This window comes from Rhincodon typus, chromosome 32 (genome assembly GCF_021869965.1).
Source record: "Rhincodon typus isolate 14 chromosome 32, sRhiTyp1.1, whole genome shotgun sequence".
NCBI classification, from domain to species: domain Eukaryota; kingdom Metazoa; phylum Chordata; class Chondrichthyes; order Orectolobiformes; family Rhincodontidae; genus Rhincodon; species Rhincodon typus.
This window is the reverse complement of record NC_063363.1, coordinates 23,415,782-23,431,770: the sequence shown is the minus strand read 5'-3', so window position 1 is coordinate 23,431,770 and position 15,989 is coordinate 23,415,782. Positions and strand designations below refer to the sequence as shown.

Below are 15,989 nucleotides of genomic sequence, written 5' to 3'. Positions count from 1 at the left end.
ATCAGCTTTCCTGCTCCTCTGATGCTGCTTGGCCTGCTGTGTTCATCTCGCTCTACACCTTGTTATCTCAGATTCTCCAGCATCTGCAGTTCCTACTATCTCTACTATCTCTAAATTTCAATCTCATGGTTTTGACAACACCGGGCTAATCTTATTGTAAGACATTGATATGTCATCAAGGGTATAAAAGATGAGGGCATTTGGAAAATTTGGAGAGAGCCAACTGCCATCTGATAAGAAATCCACTCTCTCAGCACTCAGAGAAAGCATCATCTAATTAATAAAGGTACCATGGCACTCTTAACTAATATTCCAGACAGAAGAATTCACAGAGCGAACATTCCTGACAGAAGATCACCAGGGAAGGCACAGAACATTCCAGAAGATGTAGCCTAGCTGTAATTTCGAGAGACTACGTTCTAGTTTTTTTTAATTCTAGTTTATATAGGTGAGATTTGCATTTATTAGAACAGCACACCATGATAATACTGTTTTATTCAAGAACAGCTAGAAGTTAGAAGGGAATTTATTTTGTTTAACCATTCCTTTATAACAGATTGGGGGCTGTTTTAACAGATTGTGAGGTGAGGTGCACCGCTCTGGGCACTTCGGTTTTAGTTATCAGAGGGGCGCCAACCTCCGCTTTATAACATACACTTATTTTAAAAGGCACTATGTCAACAAACTTAATTCTACACTGAAAATATTTCCCCATGATTCTCCCCTGTCTGAAGAAAACAAAATTTCTTTTCAATTTTCCAGTCTGTTGCTGCCATTGATCGTGTTAAAAACCAACTCAACGATGTTAAAAATATCAGGTGAGTCAAAGACTTTTCTACTTGACTTTGAGGCTTATTATTTTGAAGAATTTGTTGTGGATTTCACAGATTGTTGGGGCATTGAGCACTCAGTAATTTATTTTTATTTCATAGCGATTGTATACATGCTTGAAATATGGTAAAGTCTATCCATGCTTAATTAAGAATAATGAATTGAAATATTTATATACAGCGCCTTGTCAGAAACATATTGAAACATTTTGTATGGAAATAAATTACTTTACAATGTGTTAACTAATGCTGTTTTTGAACTTGTTTGCTCATTGCAAGGTCCCATAGACAGCATAACACAACTGATAAGCTGTTTTGGGAATATTGTAGAAATCAGAAGAACTTCCTTAAAGTAGTACAATTTTTAATGTTCGTCCCAAATAGATTCGATTTAAGACAAGGCTTGAACACTGTAGTTTGTTCTTTGTGTTACATTGGAATGCCAATTAATTTTGAGCTCAAATTCCTGGTACATAACAGAGTTGAGAGAATTACCTACTGAATTGCATCTACAGATAAGAATATTGAATATTGCTGAAAAGAGAGACATACTGTTGAAGCTTTTCATTTTGCTCTCATGAGGATAGAGGCAAGAACGCCAAATTTCTATCACCGCAATTTATATTACAGGACAGAAGGGTGCTGGTCGGTTGGCACGTCAACTCTTATTGGTGGAAGTGTTACCATGGAGAAAGCAATAGAAACAATAGTCTCCCTAAGCTCTTGGGTAACACAAAAAATATGGAAGTCGTGAAACATATTCCTTCTGTTTGTAGAGAATCAGTCCCTGCATTGGAATTTATATCACTTGTAGCAAGTATCAATGACCTACGTTTCAAGCTCAGCCGCAGCCATGATGTGGAGGTGCCGAGATTGGACTGGGATGGAAAAAGTCAGAAGTCATATGATATCAGATTATAGTCCAATAGGTTTATTTGAAACACAAGCCCTCAGAGTGCTGCTCCTTCCTCAGGTAAAGAGCACTGCTGCTTCACCTGATGAAGGAGCAGCGCTATATAAGCTTGTGATTTTAAATATACCTATTGGACTATAACCTGACGTCATGTGACTTCAGACTTCAAACTCAACTAATCGTCTTAAAAATCAGTTTTCGTGGCATTATTAACACACTCAGAATTTTTCAGGAAATACTCCCTTATTGCTTTATCCATAACAATTTCTTGCCTAGACAATGTTCTCTTGATAGCCAATCAGCTTTCTTTCCTCCTGTTGTATTAGCTAATACTAATATGACATATGGCTTTCTTGCATTTCTCTAGTTGCATGGAAGGTGAGTAGTTTTGTCAACATGCCTCTCTTTTCAGCAATGTGCTGACTCTTAATAATACAGAGGAAAATTATATTAATTTTCCATCTGTATTTAGCACTATGATGTCTGTAGTTCTAATACATATCAATAAGATCCTTTGAAATTCATCAGGTAAATTTAAATATATGTAGAGTATGTACTTAGTATGTTTCTCTTGTTTGAAAATCTTGTGATTCTAAGAAGATGAAAAATATTTTGTTAGAATTCTTATGCATCATTAAATTGTGCAATGCTTTTTGTAGGAAAATACAAACATCCTTAACATTAAGTTTGAAATATGAGCCTTCATTATTAATTTTTAATCCTATCAAATTTATTTTTCTGCTTCTCGTTGAAGTAAATTGAAGGCTGTTGTCAAAGGAATTCCATGTAGCCTCATTAACACACTGAAATCTGATGTGGTGAAGGCACTGGCAAATAATCCCCTTGTTTCTAGTAATCAGGTAAGTTCAAGTCAATAAATTCCATATGAACCAAGACTTGATTAGTGCCAAGCCATGATTAGTCTATGGAGAGTTAACATCACAGAAACAAGCACTCAGACCATATGACAGTGTTTATGCTCCACTCGAGCCTCCCACACTGCTTCATCAAACTCCACTTTATCAAACTTCCTGCACAAGCTAACTGTTATTTGACTGCACAGTTTGTAGTTAGATAGCATGGCAGTATTTCATCCTTCTCCTCTCACAAGCTATGTCAGAGATCACAACTTGCTCCCTTCACCATTTGATGCCTCCAAATTCATGCTTGAATTCCATTCACATTGCCTAGTGTTCCCTGTCCTTTCCTGAAGGTATTGAGTATGTTGTGATATATCTGTTTCCAGTACTTTGACCAGATGGCTCGTCTGTAAGACCGGCTGTCATTTTTTAAGAGTCTATGGCCAAGTTGCCGTAGCAAGATTTGGATGTGAACTCTTCTGAGGTGTAATTTGTTTGTCACAAACTGACTTAAGTGACATTAGCTTACCAAGATCATTTGGGCTGAGTGCAAATGTGGAGAAATAGAAATTCATTGCAGATCAATTCAATGCTGCTTACATTTCTAGCTCACTCTTTTGTACAAGTAGATATAGGAGAGTGCAAACTAACTTTGATAAAATAAGGTATCTAAGACCATTGAAGTGAGCAATTGACAATATTAAACATAGAAAGGTAGCTGTTCTCGCTCATATTTGTAACAGTGGATGTATTCAGTAAGATATTGGAATGCAGTATCATAAGATGAGCTTCTTATTAACCTTAGACCAATTCACAAGAATACACTGTCAAACACAAGTTATTGAATACTAATCAGGAGTAGCTATAATATGACTTACCACCTTCTGAACATTTATTTTAAGGCTTGTCATTTGTTCATGATAATTCTGTGGAATTTATCACATCCCATCACTTCATGAATCATGGAGAATAAGTTACTCTTGGCTGAAAAATGCCTTCCATTTCATGAGAACAATATTAACAATTTCATTCTGTGTTTTTTTTTAATTTTAAACCATAATCACCATTTCACACACTTCTAATAGATGTACTTGCAGCTCAACCTGAAAGCTTTTTCATGGAAGGTTACCCTAATGAAGGAAAGATAACTATGACATGCTTCAAGGAATTGGATTGTTAACCAGTTTGCTCTCAACAAAGGCATGCAGGTCTCCGTACTGATGGATTATCCCACTCAGTCCCTATTGCAATTGCTAATTGCTACTCCCCAACCCCCCAACTACCGCAGCACCCCCCTCCAAAGTCAGCAACAGCCTCCCCCAATAATCAGCAATGTAGAAGCCACAAGACACTCCTTTACAGTACCGCTGACGTTACATTTCACGTCGCCAGGTGACACAGTTTCTGTGAGGTGAATTGATGTCGAAAGAGAACTGAACGGTAATCACTGGGCAAAATCTTGATTTCATTAAGAGCTGACCATTACATAAGAACATTAAGATCAACAAATGTTTATTTGTGGGGCACTTTTCAAAGAATGAGTGAAGTTGTGGCATACTTTCCTACTAAGTACATTTCCAATTCCTTAGTTACTTTATATTCATTTTCATTATTCCTATTCAATTAATTTGACTTGATAAAACTTTTGATGAGAAAATGTATAAGTTATGATTTTGTATGATGTGGCAAGTATTGTTATTTTCAGTGAGAAAACACAATATCTTAATGCTCAAGGTGCATAACAGGGTCAATGAGATTGCTATATTTGCAGCAATATTTTGTTGGCCACATTCCACAATTAGAAACATTATTGTGTTTTAGAGCATTAGCTACATCAGCCTTGTGTTTTTCATTAACCTATTAACACTGCTCATGTAATTTACAGATTCGCTGTTTTTCTATCAAATTCTTTAAAGACAAAACCAGCAACCCAAACTACTTCAACAACCTGACATCAGAAGACATTAATGAATTCCTGATCTCATACATGATTTTTCAACCGTAAGTCATATTCCTTTCTTCACTGAATCTTGATTCAAAATTAGATCGAAATGTAAGAAAACATATTATCTCCCATTTTCTGGGATGATTGACTTGCTTCATCATTACTTTCCATTCTAGAAAACTTCTCACATCATTACTTTCCATTCTAGACAACTTCACAAAAACTGTGCTTTACTCCCAACTTAAGGATTGCAATATTTAGAGTTCCGAGGACGGGTAACTGGCTCAAAACTTTAACTCTTGTTTCTCTTTACTGATGTTGCCAGACCTGCTGTGCTTTACCAGCAACTTCTGTTTTTGTTTCTGATTTACAGCATCTGCAGTTATTTCATTTTTTTATTTTGCACTATTTAGAGTTCTCCATCAAGACAAATTCTTTCTCAAATCTTTTCAATCCCTTTTCTTAATTCTCATCAAGTGGGAGGTGGACGGATGTATCGATTTGACTGTTTTCTCACCTTCTTTATATCTAGTAAAGTTTAAAGAAAATGACAGCAAAATAAATATTTTTAATGTGTCCTGGAGATTGTCTTTGAATACCTGGAGACTTCAGTGCAACCCTGGGTAGTTTCAACTCTACTGACAAAAACTGAGTGATATGGAATTAAGATTCAAGTCCAGCATGGTCCCATTGAATGGCGGAAATGCTTTGTGATGCTAAATGGCCAACTACTATTACTATATCCTTATTTCATCTTAACTGGTACATCATACAGAATCCCACATTAGTTTGTGTTTGACAATCATACATTCAAACTTCCAGGAGCGATCTTCATTATTAATCAGGAATAGGAATCTTGGCAAACATTTCTCTCATTAAAACTAGGTGTCAAGGTTGCAATCAGTGAACTGGGCACAAACTACATACAGAAAAAAACATTTCTCCAACTCTCTTAGCAGCCATTAATTCCAAAATGGACCTGCATTTTGGAGTATTGCTTTTCTTACAGCTAAATAGTTCTTCACCTTCTTCAGGTGAGAGTCCTCATGATGTTTATGGTTTGTCCTGTCTCAGGTGAATTCTGTTATATGCTGTCCTGTATTTTGCTCCTTACCAGCCACAACTAGCACCCCCAGCATCTATCTACCCCATCCAACTAACCTCTGATGAAGGGTCTAGGCCCAAACATCAGCCTTTCTGCTCCTATGATGCTGCTTAGCCTGCTGTGCTCATCCAGCTCTGCACCTTGTTGTCTCTAACCTCATGCATACTTTGGCCTTTAATTTGTGCAGGGGAATGAAGCCAGAAAACTTCACACTTTGTTCCAGAATTCCTCTCTGTCATATCTTAGCCAAAAGCTTTTTTTTTGTCTTGTTGTGGCAACAGAATTGACAACAAATTATGTGCTTTTGAGTCATGACCAAGATAAATTGCACTTCGATGTCAGCTGGAACTCAGTACCGCGGTCTAAAACAATGCATATTGACTCTCTACAGGAATTAAAACCCCCACCCCACCCACATAAAAACAAAATGTATCTTTTTAATTAACAAATCGATCAGAATCATTTTCCTGCACAAAAGCCTGGCTCCAAAGTTAAAGTGACCTCATTTTTAACGCAAATTCAAAATATAAAATTAAGGCATTTACTCGATTTACCATTGAATGAAAATCTTGCTTGTTCCAACAAAGACAAAGCAAAAGTTTTGCCAACATCATGGTCCGATTGCCTCCGTTCATCCCTGTTGTCAATGTTTGATTAAGTCGCCCTTGAAATGGTTCCTCATCATTGGCAGCAAAAAATGAATTTGAAAAGACCATGACAAAAGTATTTTACTCCAATCAGCCCAGGGCTTCCTTTTATTTTTGCACCAAATTCATTGAAATTATGTGCAGTTATCTGCCTCTATTGAGTAATGAGCAGGTATCATTGCATGACATGTTATTGCATTCTTTTATTAACTGATTCCAGTTTGTTTGTGTTGTTATTGTTGGTTTGGGCTTATTGTCAGAAATAAAAGAACTTAATGACGTGCCGTGTATGGAGCGCAAGTACAAATTCAAGGTTAAAACTGAAACATCTTTATTGCTATTGAACAAAGTTTGGAATGATGGAGATGCTTCCACTCAATAAATGAACAATGCTCCATACCATGCTTCAGTGGTACATTACATTAGACTGAAGCATTCTAATTCTCAAGGTGAATAATTATTCATTTCAGAGGCCCTAAGACAAATTTCCTATGAGACATGAGCCAAAAATACTATCAGAAATAGCAGCTCTGTAATATAACTGTGTCGCATGCTGAAGGCATTTCAGATTTTAGCAGGACAGTTTTGACATTTTGAAGTATTAGGCATTGTTTAACACTAATAAAATAGCCTCCTGATTATACAACATGAGTAATAAATCTTATATTATTTGTAGTTGTTTGGTCAAATGTTATATGATAGAATATTAGTGGTATTTGCTTGTGAATAATACTGAGTGGGACGTCCTGTCTTATGAATGAAGTATAATGAATGAAGCAGAAGTTTGGTGACCAAGAAAATCCAGGTTACTGGGGATAAATAGGGATGTGTTATTTGAGCTACAAACAGAGCAGGTGTCATCTTTTTGAATGGTGGAGCCACTGATTGGATTGTCTGGGATCGGATGGTTCTTTTAGATACAGCTATATGGCCTCCTTTGTCTCCAAAATGGCGCACATGAGAAATGGACACATTTCTAAATGAAAGCACACCATCTGCCATACTAAGGAAAAACAAAAAAAAGGCATCTTTTCCCAATCCTGAAGCAGGCATTAGGCCATTTTTACTTGTAATTAAAATATTCAACATCTACCTGAGGCCCCCACTGCAAGGCTGGTTTGTTTTGAGGAACAGGCCGCTTCCTGGTGAACCATCTCTGTGAAGGGATTGTCCTCTATATCCCACATTAAAGCCTTGAATCCCAATTAAAGCTGCTGCTGACTCAAGATCTTCAACATTCAGGCCCTTCAACCACCAACTGGACCCCAAGAGACGCACTCAAACAGAAACAGAAATTTCTGGAAAATCTCAGCAGATCTGGTGGCATCTGTGGAGAAAAGTCAGAGTTAATGTTTTGGGTCCAGTGATCCTTCTTCAGAACACTCTGAAACTGCCAGCCCATTAACTTTAATTTTAAGTCACCACTTGTCTCATTATGACTTGTGATTAAAAATTACAGGAGTAACAACTTATAGCTAATCGCTCTGTGGTGGAGTGTGTCCTCCCACACACTGTGTCTCAACACTTTTATTTTAAATGTATGTTCTATTCAAGCTGTTTTTCTAACCACTCCACTACATGTTTATAATAATCACATTTACCAGAAGCAGAATTTCATACACGTTTTCATCAGGCACAGAAATTGATGGATAACACTTTTCAGATTGATTTCCACTTCTGACAACTGAATTGCCTGTATTCAGCTCACTGTTAATCTTCTCCATCAGTTCCCAATGTGTGATAATATCTCTGTTATCATTACTTCTTTGAATTTTACTCACTTAATTGAAATTTCTCATTTTCCTGGTTTTTTTTGGCCATTTGGAACTCTCTTGTAATCATGTTGATATATATTGGTTTCCATCCCATTTATTAAAGAAATTGCAATAGATTGACAAATATAGCTTTAACAGGGATCATCAATAACTGTATCAGCATATCTTCCCAAATTAATCAGTCATCACGAATCATTTATTCAGAATGTAAATATAAGAACAGCAAATATGATTGGCAATTTTTTGTGACAGTTTTCAAGAAGGTGAGATGGGCAACTCTTTCTTGTTCATATTTCAGAATGTAAAAGAAAAATACATTTGTTGTTAGCAGAAACGACTTTTTATGGTAAGACTTTTTCTTTCCTTAGTTCTATAGATGGTCTTTCAGTCTCAAAATTACGTTTAAAATATAGATGTGGCCCACATTGGTACAATCATAGATGGCACATTAAAAGCAGACTACCAGAGGTATGAAGTGTCGGCTGTTTCTGACTTCAACCAATGTCTAATTTTTAACTTGAGTACTCCAGTTGATTCCATCTTTCAGCCACGCACCATTGAAGATGTGTGCAGCAGAAAAATGGAAATGCCCACCTCACCCCCTCTGTAGTATTTAAAGAGGTCAGCAACCACTTCTGCTCAGTTGCTAATTGATTTCTTGCTGAGTTTGTAGAAGTGCTTGGTTGTCTGTGTCATGGTTTAAAATTCTTGATGTCTATAGGCAGTGATGCAGGGCATCTTGGAGGATTGGGTTTATGACAATTGTATTTCTTTGTCCCATTAATGGGTGCTGCGGTTTTTATTCACTTTAGCCTGCAGAAAGGCAGGGATGATGAGCAGAGGCAGATGCAAAAACTCAAGTTTGTGGTCACAAAGTTATCAAAGATTCACCCTTGGGAATTCCTCTTCACCACCTACAGCAACGACTGTCTTCAACCACAGCTACTTTGTGCACCTGCATGTTATATTGACATGTCTAGTTGACCTTAAGTCTTAACAGAAAGTGTTCAAATGATGCATCAAGTTCTTTACTAATACTGAATGGATCATCTTCCTGTTTCAAGACCCGTTATAGCCTTTGCATTCTCAGCACTTCTTTCCCTAAATCTTTCTGTTACCCAGTCAGTTCCAAAAATTGGTTGAAAACCATCCTTGGCTTCAGGCCTAATTGCATGGACTTCATTGTTTGTAATAACCCACCTTCAGTTATTTCACACCTAAAAGTGTTCGTAAGATTTGTTAATAAACTGCTCAACATTACTAGGCAGTTTAACGTTCTAATTCCTTTTCAGATTATTAAACTGTGTCATGATTCACTGAAGCAACTTCTATTCTGCTTCTGCACTTTAATTAACTTTTGCATTCTAGCAAGCATTTAATTATACAAGATGACTGGAAATCTCAACACCTCTTGTAATCTATTTGTTTGAAGTATCTATCCAGTTACTCTTCCAATTTTTCAGAAATCTAATCTGATTGTGACCCCTTTTCAGGCTACCTACAGCTATAATTACAAAGGGAAAATTATCCCTTTAAATTTGTTTTAGAGAAAATAAACTCTAAGCACTTTTCTGTAAAATGGAAATTCGGGTACTAATATGTTCCTTTATTTATTGTAAACTGATTTTTCTTCTGTGCAGCTATAAATACATTGTTATAGCCCCTATGGAGATCGACAGCATTTAAAAATGCCAGACAAATTTCCCAACTACCAACTGAAAGAATCACTCAACAAGGTCCAATTTTAAGACCCTTTACTGTAACATATTCAATGAATAATACCTAAACATTTCGTAGAGGTAAGTAATAAACCACAGGAAAGACACTTCCTCATTAATTGGTGAACACCACCAAAAGTGCCACACCATGTTCCTTCATTCAATCTGAAACAAAAACACAAATTGCTGTATAAACTCAACAGGTCTAGCAATTTGTGGAGAGAAAACAATATTAACGTTTCGGGTTCGCTGACTTCAGAACTGATAGAACCTGGGAAAAATTGATATTCAACTTGATGACGAGGGATAGTCGAGGTAGGGATAGGGGTGAGATTTGAAAGAAGGGACCTGATAGGTGGAGACCAAAGACAGAGAGAGGTATAAAGGGATTGTTGATGACAAGCCAGAGTAGAAGAAAAGTTAGCTGGGTGAAAATGGGGTGTTAAGTGGGTGAAAATGGGTTGCCTGTGCTGAGAGCAACTCATGTTATGACAGGGCCAGCAATGTGGCAATAGGTAAAAGACACAGTAGGAGGTGTGCAGGCTTTAAAAATTGAACCCTGATGGCTGCAAGGTCCACATGTGGAAAATGAGATGCTGTCCTCCATCACAGAAACTGAAATTGCTGGAGAAACTCAGCAGGTCTAGCAGTATCTGTAGAGAGAAGGCAAGAGTTAATCTTTTGCATCAAGTGGCCCTTCTTGAAAAGTTTCCAGCAATTTCTGCTTTCCGTTCAGACTTCCAGCATCTCCAGTTCTTTTTGGTTTTTATTTTGCTGTTCCTCTTGCTTGCATTAAGCCTCCCGGGAGGGAGGCCTGAGACAGAAATGACAGCATAGGAACATGGTGGTATGCTGAAGTGGCAGATGACTGAAAGATCAGGGTCACTTTTACAGACAGAATGTAGGTTTTCCGCAAAGTGGTCATGCAGTCTACGATTTAACTCCCTGTAAACCAGTGAATCGAATTCTAGCAACAAAGTATTCTTCTGGTGTCTGCTTCATTTTTAAAATATCAAAAAAATCTGGGGCAGTGATGGCACAGTGGTGGTTAATGCCGGGAAACACTGCTTTAAATCTCCCATGATGAAACGTAAGCACAATTAGTTTTTAAAAACTTGAATATAAAACTAGTCTCTTTAGAAGAAACGCATTGCTCAAGAGGGCCCTTTCGGGATATAAATCCACAGCATTGACATAATAAGGCATTCAGTTCAAAGACAATTAGGGATGGGCAAAAAATGTTGGCCTTGCCATTCACACCCATAAGCCATGAAAGAATAAAGAAAAGACCAATCTATTCAAACACGGCATTTATTGCTATCAGCATTCTGCTTGGAGGTTAACACAAAGAGAGCCTTACCTCTGCCTACCACAGCAGCAGCTGTTTTGGATCTCTATCCGAGTCTGAGAGTTCAACAAGACCAGTTCCTTTAAGGTGTGCACACTGGCACTTAGGTTTTATGGGTTTTGACCCGGACCTCTAGACCACTGTCAAAAAGATCACATGGGTTTGTATCTGAGCAGAATTAATGCAATATGGTAAGTTTTCAACATCTCCCATTTCAGGACATTATGGTTTGTCACAAGTCAAAAGACGCAGTTTAACATTTAACCATCTTATAAAGTTTCACACATGCATACTTGGCATAATGTTAATTTCTGACAGTGTTATCAAGCATGAGATAAATTCTTCTGCCTTCTAAAATTTTCCAGTCAAAAAAAATAGTGGCAGGAATGGGAGATAAGGTGAGCAATGAAGGAATAGGTATGTACATTTGGTCATCTTAGATGGTTTCAGCTCCACTGCTGCCCACAGCTTCAGTCATGATCACTTGAATAATGAGGAACACCATCTCCCCTGGTGGATAAAAGTCTGCTAACTGTGCTTGTCTCTGCCAGCTAAAGTGTTGTTTCATCCGATTATGCATCACCTTGTCCTGTGAGAGACAGGAAGGGTGTCAGTGAGAGTGATCCAATGTGGATGAGTAATTTATGCCATGATTTGCCGACTGGCTGTATGTATCACCTGCTACAGGTGGGTGTGAGGCATGCAGCGGTGTGCAACAGTGAGTTAAACCCATGAATATTGAAATCAGTCATGGATAGGGATTTTCTGCAGCTAAGGAAAAGGGGGTGACAGATCTCTGAGGTTAGTGGTTCAGTTAATTGAATACGGCATTTGCAGATGCATTCTTTGACGTTGACCGCCCTTGTGAGGTCAGTAAACTTCTTGTGACATTGTTTTCTGGATTCGAGATTTGTCATGAGCTTTGCTGAAATTGCCCGAATTGAACTCAGTGCTTCACAATGTCTATCCAGCATTCCATCTGCCGTCCCAAGGCCTCCGGTATATTCTCTTAGAACTTATATCAAATTGTCGCTCCCCTGTAAACCAATTCGACCCCTGCTTGCAGATCAGTTCTTAGCCCAGCCTTTTCTAGCATTTGTTGCAAGCAGAATAAGCCTCGATTTTCACAATCTGGGTTTAAGTAGTAGAGGCTAGCTTTATATGATGCTGCTCTTGCATGAACTTGGGTTTCTGCTGAAATATTTGTTAGCCAGAGGCTGCACAGAGATAGATAGAGAGAGAGAGAGGTACAAGCTGCTGACATCGCTGCCTGGGGACTTGTTTGCCAGAGGCTGCAGAAGGATAAACAGAATGAGGGGTACCAGCCACCGACATCACTAATGGGAGGTACTGAATGCAAAGGTGCTGACATGAAGAAAGAAGCAGCTTGTGAACTAAAAATGACCTGATCCCAGGTACTATTTTGAGCCAATTTAAACTGGTTTGAATTAAATAAATTTTGCAAAAAATAAGGAAGTTGAAGTAATGCAAAAGCCTTATTTGGATGAGAAATAATGAGGTAATGTTACCTAGGTCTCTGGGCCAGGGCCAATAAGGTAAAGGCATGTGATAAGAGAATTAGCCTGAGCCAATGGGAAAGAGACAATACGAGTGATAAGAGAAAGGATAAGAAGAAGATTCTCAGGCATGAAGCTAATGAAAACTCCAGAGACCAACCGTTGCAGAAGCAGGCCCTATGTTAAGGATGTGGAAACAACACTGAGTGCAGCGCCTGGCCAGTATCAGGCCTCGTAAGCAGCAGCTATCCTGATTAGGTATTAGCTTTAATATTCTGTGTCTATTTAGGGCATGTCAGAAGACCCTCGTGGGTGTATAAATAGGTTTGAGTTCAGTTTGTGGGAAAATATATAAGGTCCAGTATGTAATAAAACATAAAAGCAACAGATGTCTTGTTTGACACATTAAAAAAGTAATTTGTGAAGTTCTGAGAATTTACCTTTCTCCTCTCTATACACACCTGCAGCGGCAGCTGGCGATTGTCAGACTCAAACGGGCTCTAACACATTTTAGCAGTCAACAGCATATTTAACACTCTTCTGCCTGCTACAATCAGAAAATGAGCAGGCAGCATGAAGTCTGTGTGCCACCTGCATCAGATGTAACCAGTGGAGGGGGTCAGTTGCTTTTGATGACTGTCCAGCATTGCCTTCAGTGTATAGCTCTGCTGTGTATCTAGCTTGTCCCTTTAAGGCCACAAGGTTTAATGACTGTAAATTGCAGATTCTGAGATGAACTATGTTTTATTATGATCTACTGAGAAGTTTGCAAATTAACAATTTTCAATTCCTGGGGCCAGATTTGCATTTCATCCTGTCCATTTTGTAGGTGTTCATGAGGGCTAATCTCAGAGACAAGTTTCAAGCATACCGGAAAAAAGTCCAATCTCGTCTGAAACAGGACTTAGAGAGATGTACAGCACTGAAACAGATCCTTTGGTCCAACTCATCCATGCTGACCAGATGTCCTAAATTAATCAGTCTCATTTGCCAGCATTTGGCCTCTATCCCTCCAAATCCTTCCTATTCATGTACCCATCCAGATGCCTTTTAATTGTAATTGTACCAGCCTCCACCACTTCTTCTGGCAGCTCATTAAAAAGCACTGTAATCTAGTAGGTCCCCTATGTCTTTAAATAGGGGTGAGGACCTGTGTGTGGTGATGAACCCACCTGGTTTACTAATGCCCTTTAGGGAAGGAAACTGCCATCCTTACCTGGTCTGGCCTACATGTGACTCCAGGCCCACAGCAATGTGGTTACTCTTAACTGCCCTCTGGGCAATTAGGGATGGGCAATAAATGCTGTCTGGTCAGCGATGCCTTCGTCGAGTGAATGAATATAAAAAACTGAACGCCTATTCTGGGCTTCTTTGCCAAATAGCATTGTATGAGCAGAGCGGGGCTGAGGATTCTTCAGGCTGCCCTGCCAATGAAGGCCCAATTAATGGCCTTTCCTCAGGCCTCTCAGTTTGGGCACAGACTGTAGGCAAATTGCAAATGGCTTGTGTCTGATAATCCGTTCTTGCACTTTGTTTGCCAAGTCAACAGAAACTGACATAAAAATGCTTCAAAATCTCCCCTCCCCCTACAACATCCCAAAACCAGTCCAGCTCATCCCCGCCTCCTAAACCTGTTCTTCCTCCCACCTATCCCCTCCTCCCACCTCAAGCCACACCCCCATCTCCTACCGACTAACCTCATCCCGCCCCCTTGACCTGTCCGTCCTCCCTGGACTGACCTATCCCCTCCCTAACTCCCCACCTACGCTCACCTTTACTGGATCCATCCCTGCCTCTTCGACCTGTTTGTTTCCTCTCCACCTATCCTCTCCTCCATCCATCTTCTATCCGCCTCCCACTCTCTCCCTATTTATTTCAGAACCCCCTTCCCCTCCCCCTTTTCTGATGAAGGGTCTAGGCCCGAAACGTCAGCCTTTCTGCTCCTATGATGCTGCTTGTCCTGCTGTGTTCATCCAGCCCTGCACCTTGTTGTCTCGGATTCTCCAGCATCTGCAGTTCCTACTATCTCTGATAAAAATGCTTGGCTTTCTTTTCCTTTTGTTGTATATGTCCTGAAGACTGACATTTCATGTGGATGGACATATGCCAACTATTACTGATTTGTGTAGAAATGAATATATATCAATTTGTAGGTGCTGTAAGTGTATATAGTGTCCACATACTCAGAAGTCACACGACACCAGATCATATTCCAACCGGTTTATTTGAAATCACAAGCTTTGTGCAATGATAGGGGCTGCGCTCCGAAAGCTTGTGATTTCAAATAAACCTGTTGGACTATTGCCTAGTGTCGTGTGATTTCTGACCTTGTCCACCCCAGTCCAACACCGGCACCTTCACATCATGTCTACATACTGTCACTTAAGACACACATTGTGAACTCATCAGATAGGGGAAGCCAATTCCACTCCATAGCATCACATACACTTAAAGCATGGGAGGAGACCACTCAGCCTCATCATTTCTTCAACTAGTGCTCCTCATTTAAAAGAGCACAATATTACACATTTGTCCTCTGTCCGACTGAATCTCTCCACTGATCCTGGGCCAAATTTGCAAGGTAATAAAATGCTTTCATGTCAATAAGCTCCATGAATCTATCGCTGCTGAAACCTGTAGTACAATAACTTATGAAATGGCTGGCCCAAGACAGGGGTAAAATCTCTCAAAGATTTTGAGGATGGAAACAAAAAATTTTCGAAATGATTGTGGATTTTCAAGTCAATTTGAGAGCTGAAGTAAAGTTTTAATAATATGTCCTTCGAGTTGGTTCCTGTTAAAACAAATAAACTATAATTTCCTGCCTCTGGTAAAATGTCTCCAGAGAACAGTAATTTTAATTAAGAAAACATGGGAACATAAGCCAGGGAATCAAAGAATCACGTGCCATGTCACAGTCTATTTTTAAAGAATTATACAAAATGTCATGTTACCAAAACATTTTTCCCATTGAACTCCTCACTCTTGGAGGGAAATATTTATTGTGACATAAAGAGGGAGTTATTGTGGTGTGAGTGGAAGAAGCACAAAATGACAAACAAACTTTTTTTGTATATTTATCGCAAAAATACTTCTAGTTTTCTGAATATCACAAGTCTTTTTTAACCAATAGATTTAAACTTGTGAGGTCATTCAATTGTGTCTGACTACTGTTTTTGCGAATGTATATCACTACTTGTATTAGCTCCTGAATCCCGTTAAAAGGCTCTCTATTCTCTTTTTAGCTCCTGAATCCCATTAAAAGGCTCTCTATTCTCTTTTTCCAGTGAAGTACTCTCACCATTCCTCTGGCCCTAGTCTCTCACACATC

At 38.9% G+C, this 15,989-nt stretch overlaps 1 protein-coding gene across 1 annotated transcript in view; it reads left to right on the top strand.

The window, feature by feature from the left end:
* The window catches only part of LOC109919559 (otoancorin-like), a 200,571-nt gene that overhangs the window by 148,256 nt on the left and 36,326 nt on the right, over window positions 1–15,989 (top strand). Inside the window, exons 12-14 of the mRNA XM_048615372.1 lie at window positions 763–818; window positions 2,498–2,603; window positions 4,489–4,604. Of these exons, the coding sequence (XP_048471329.1) occupies window positions 763–818; window positions 2,498–2,603; window positions 4,489–4,604 (278 nt within the window). The remainder of the gene's footprint in view (window positions 1–762; window positions 819–2,497; window positions 2,604–4,488; window positions 4,605–15,989) is intronic.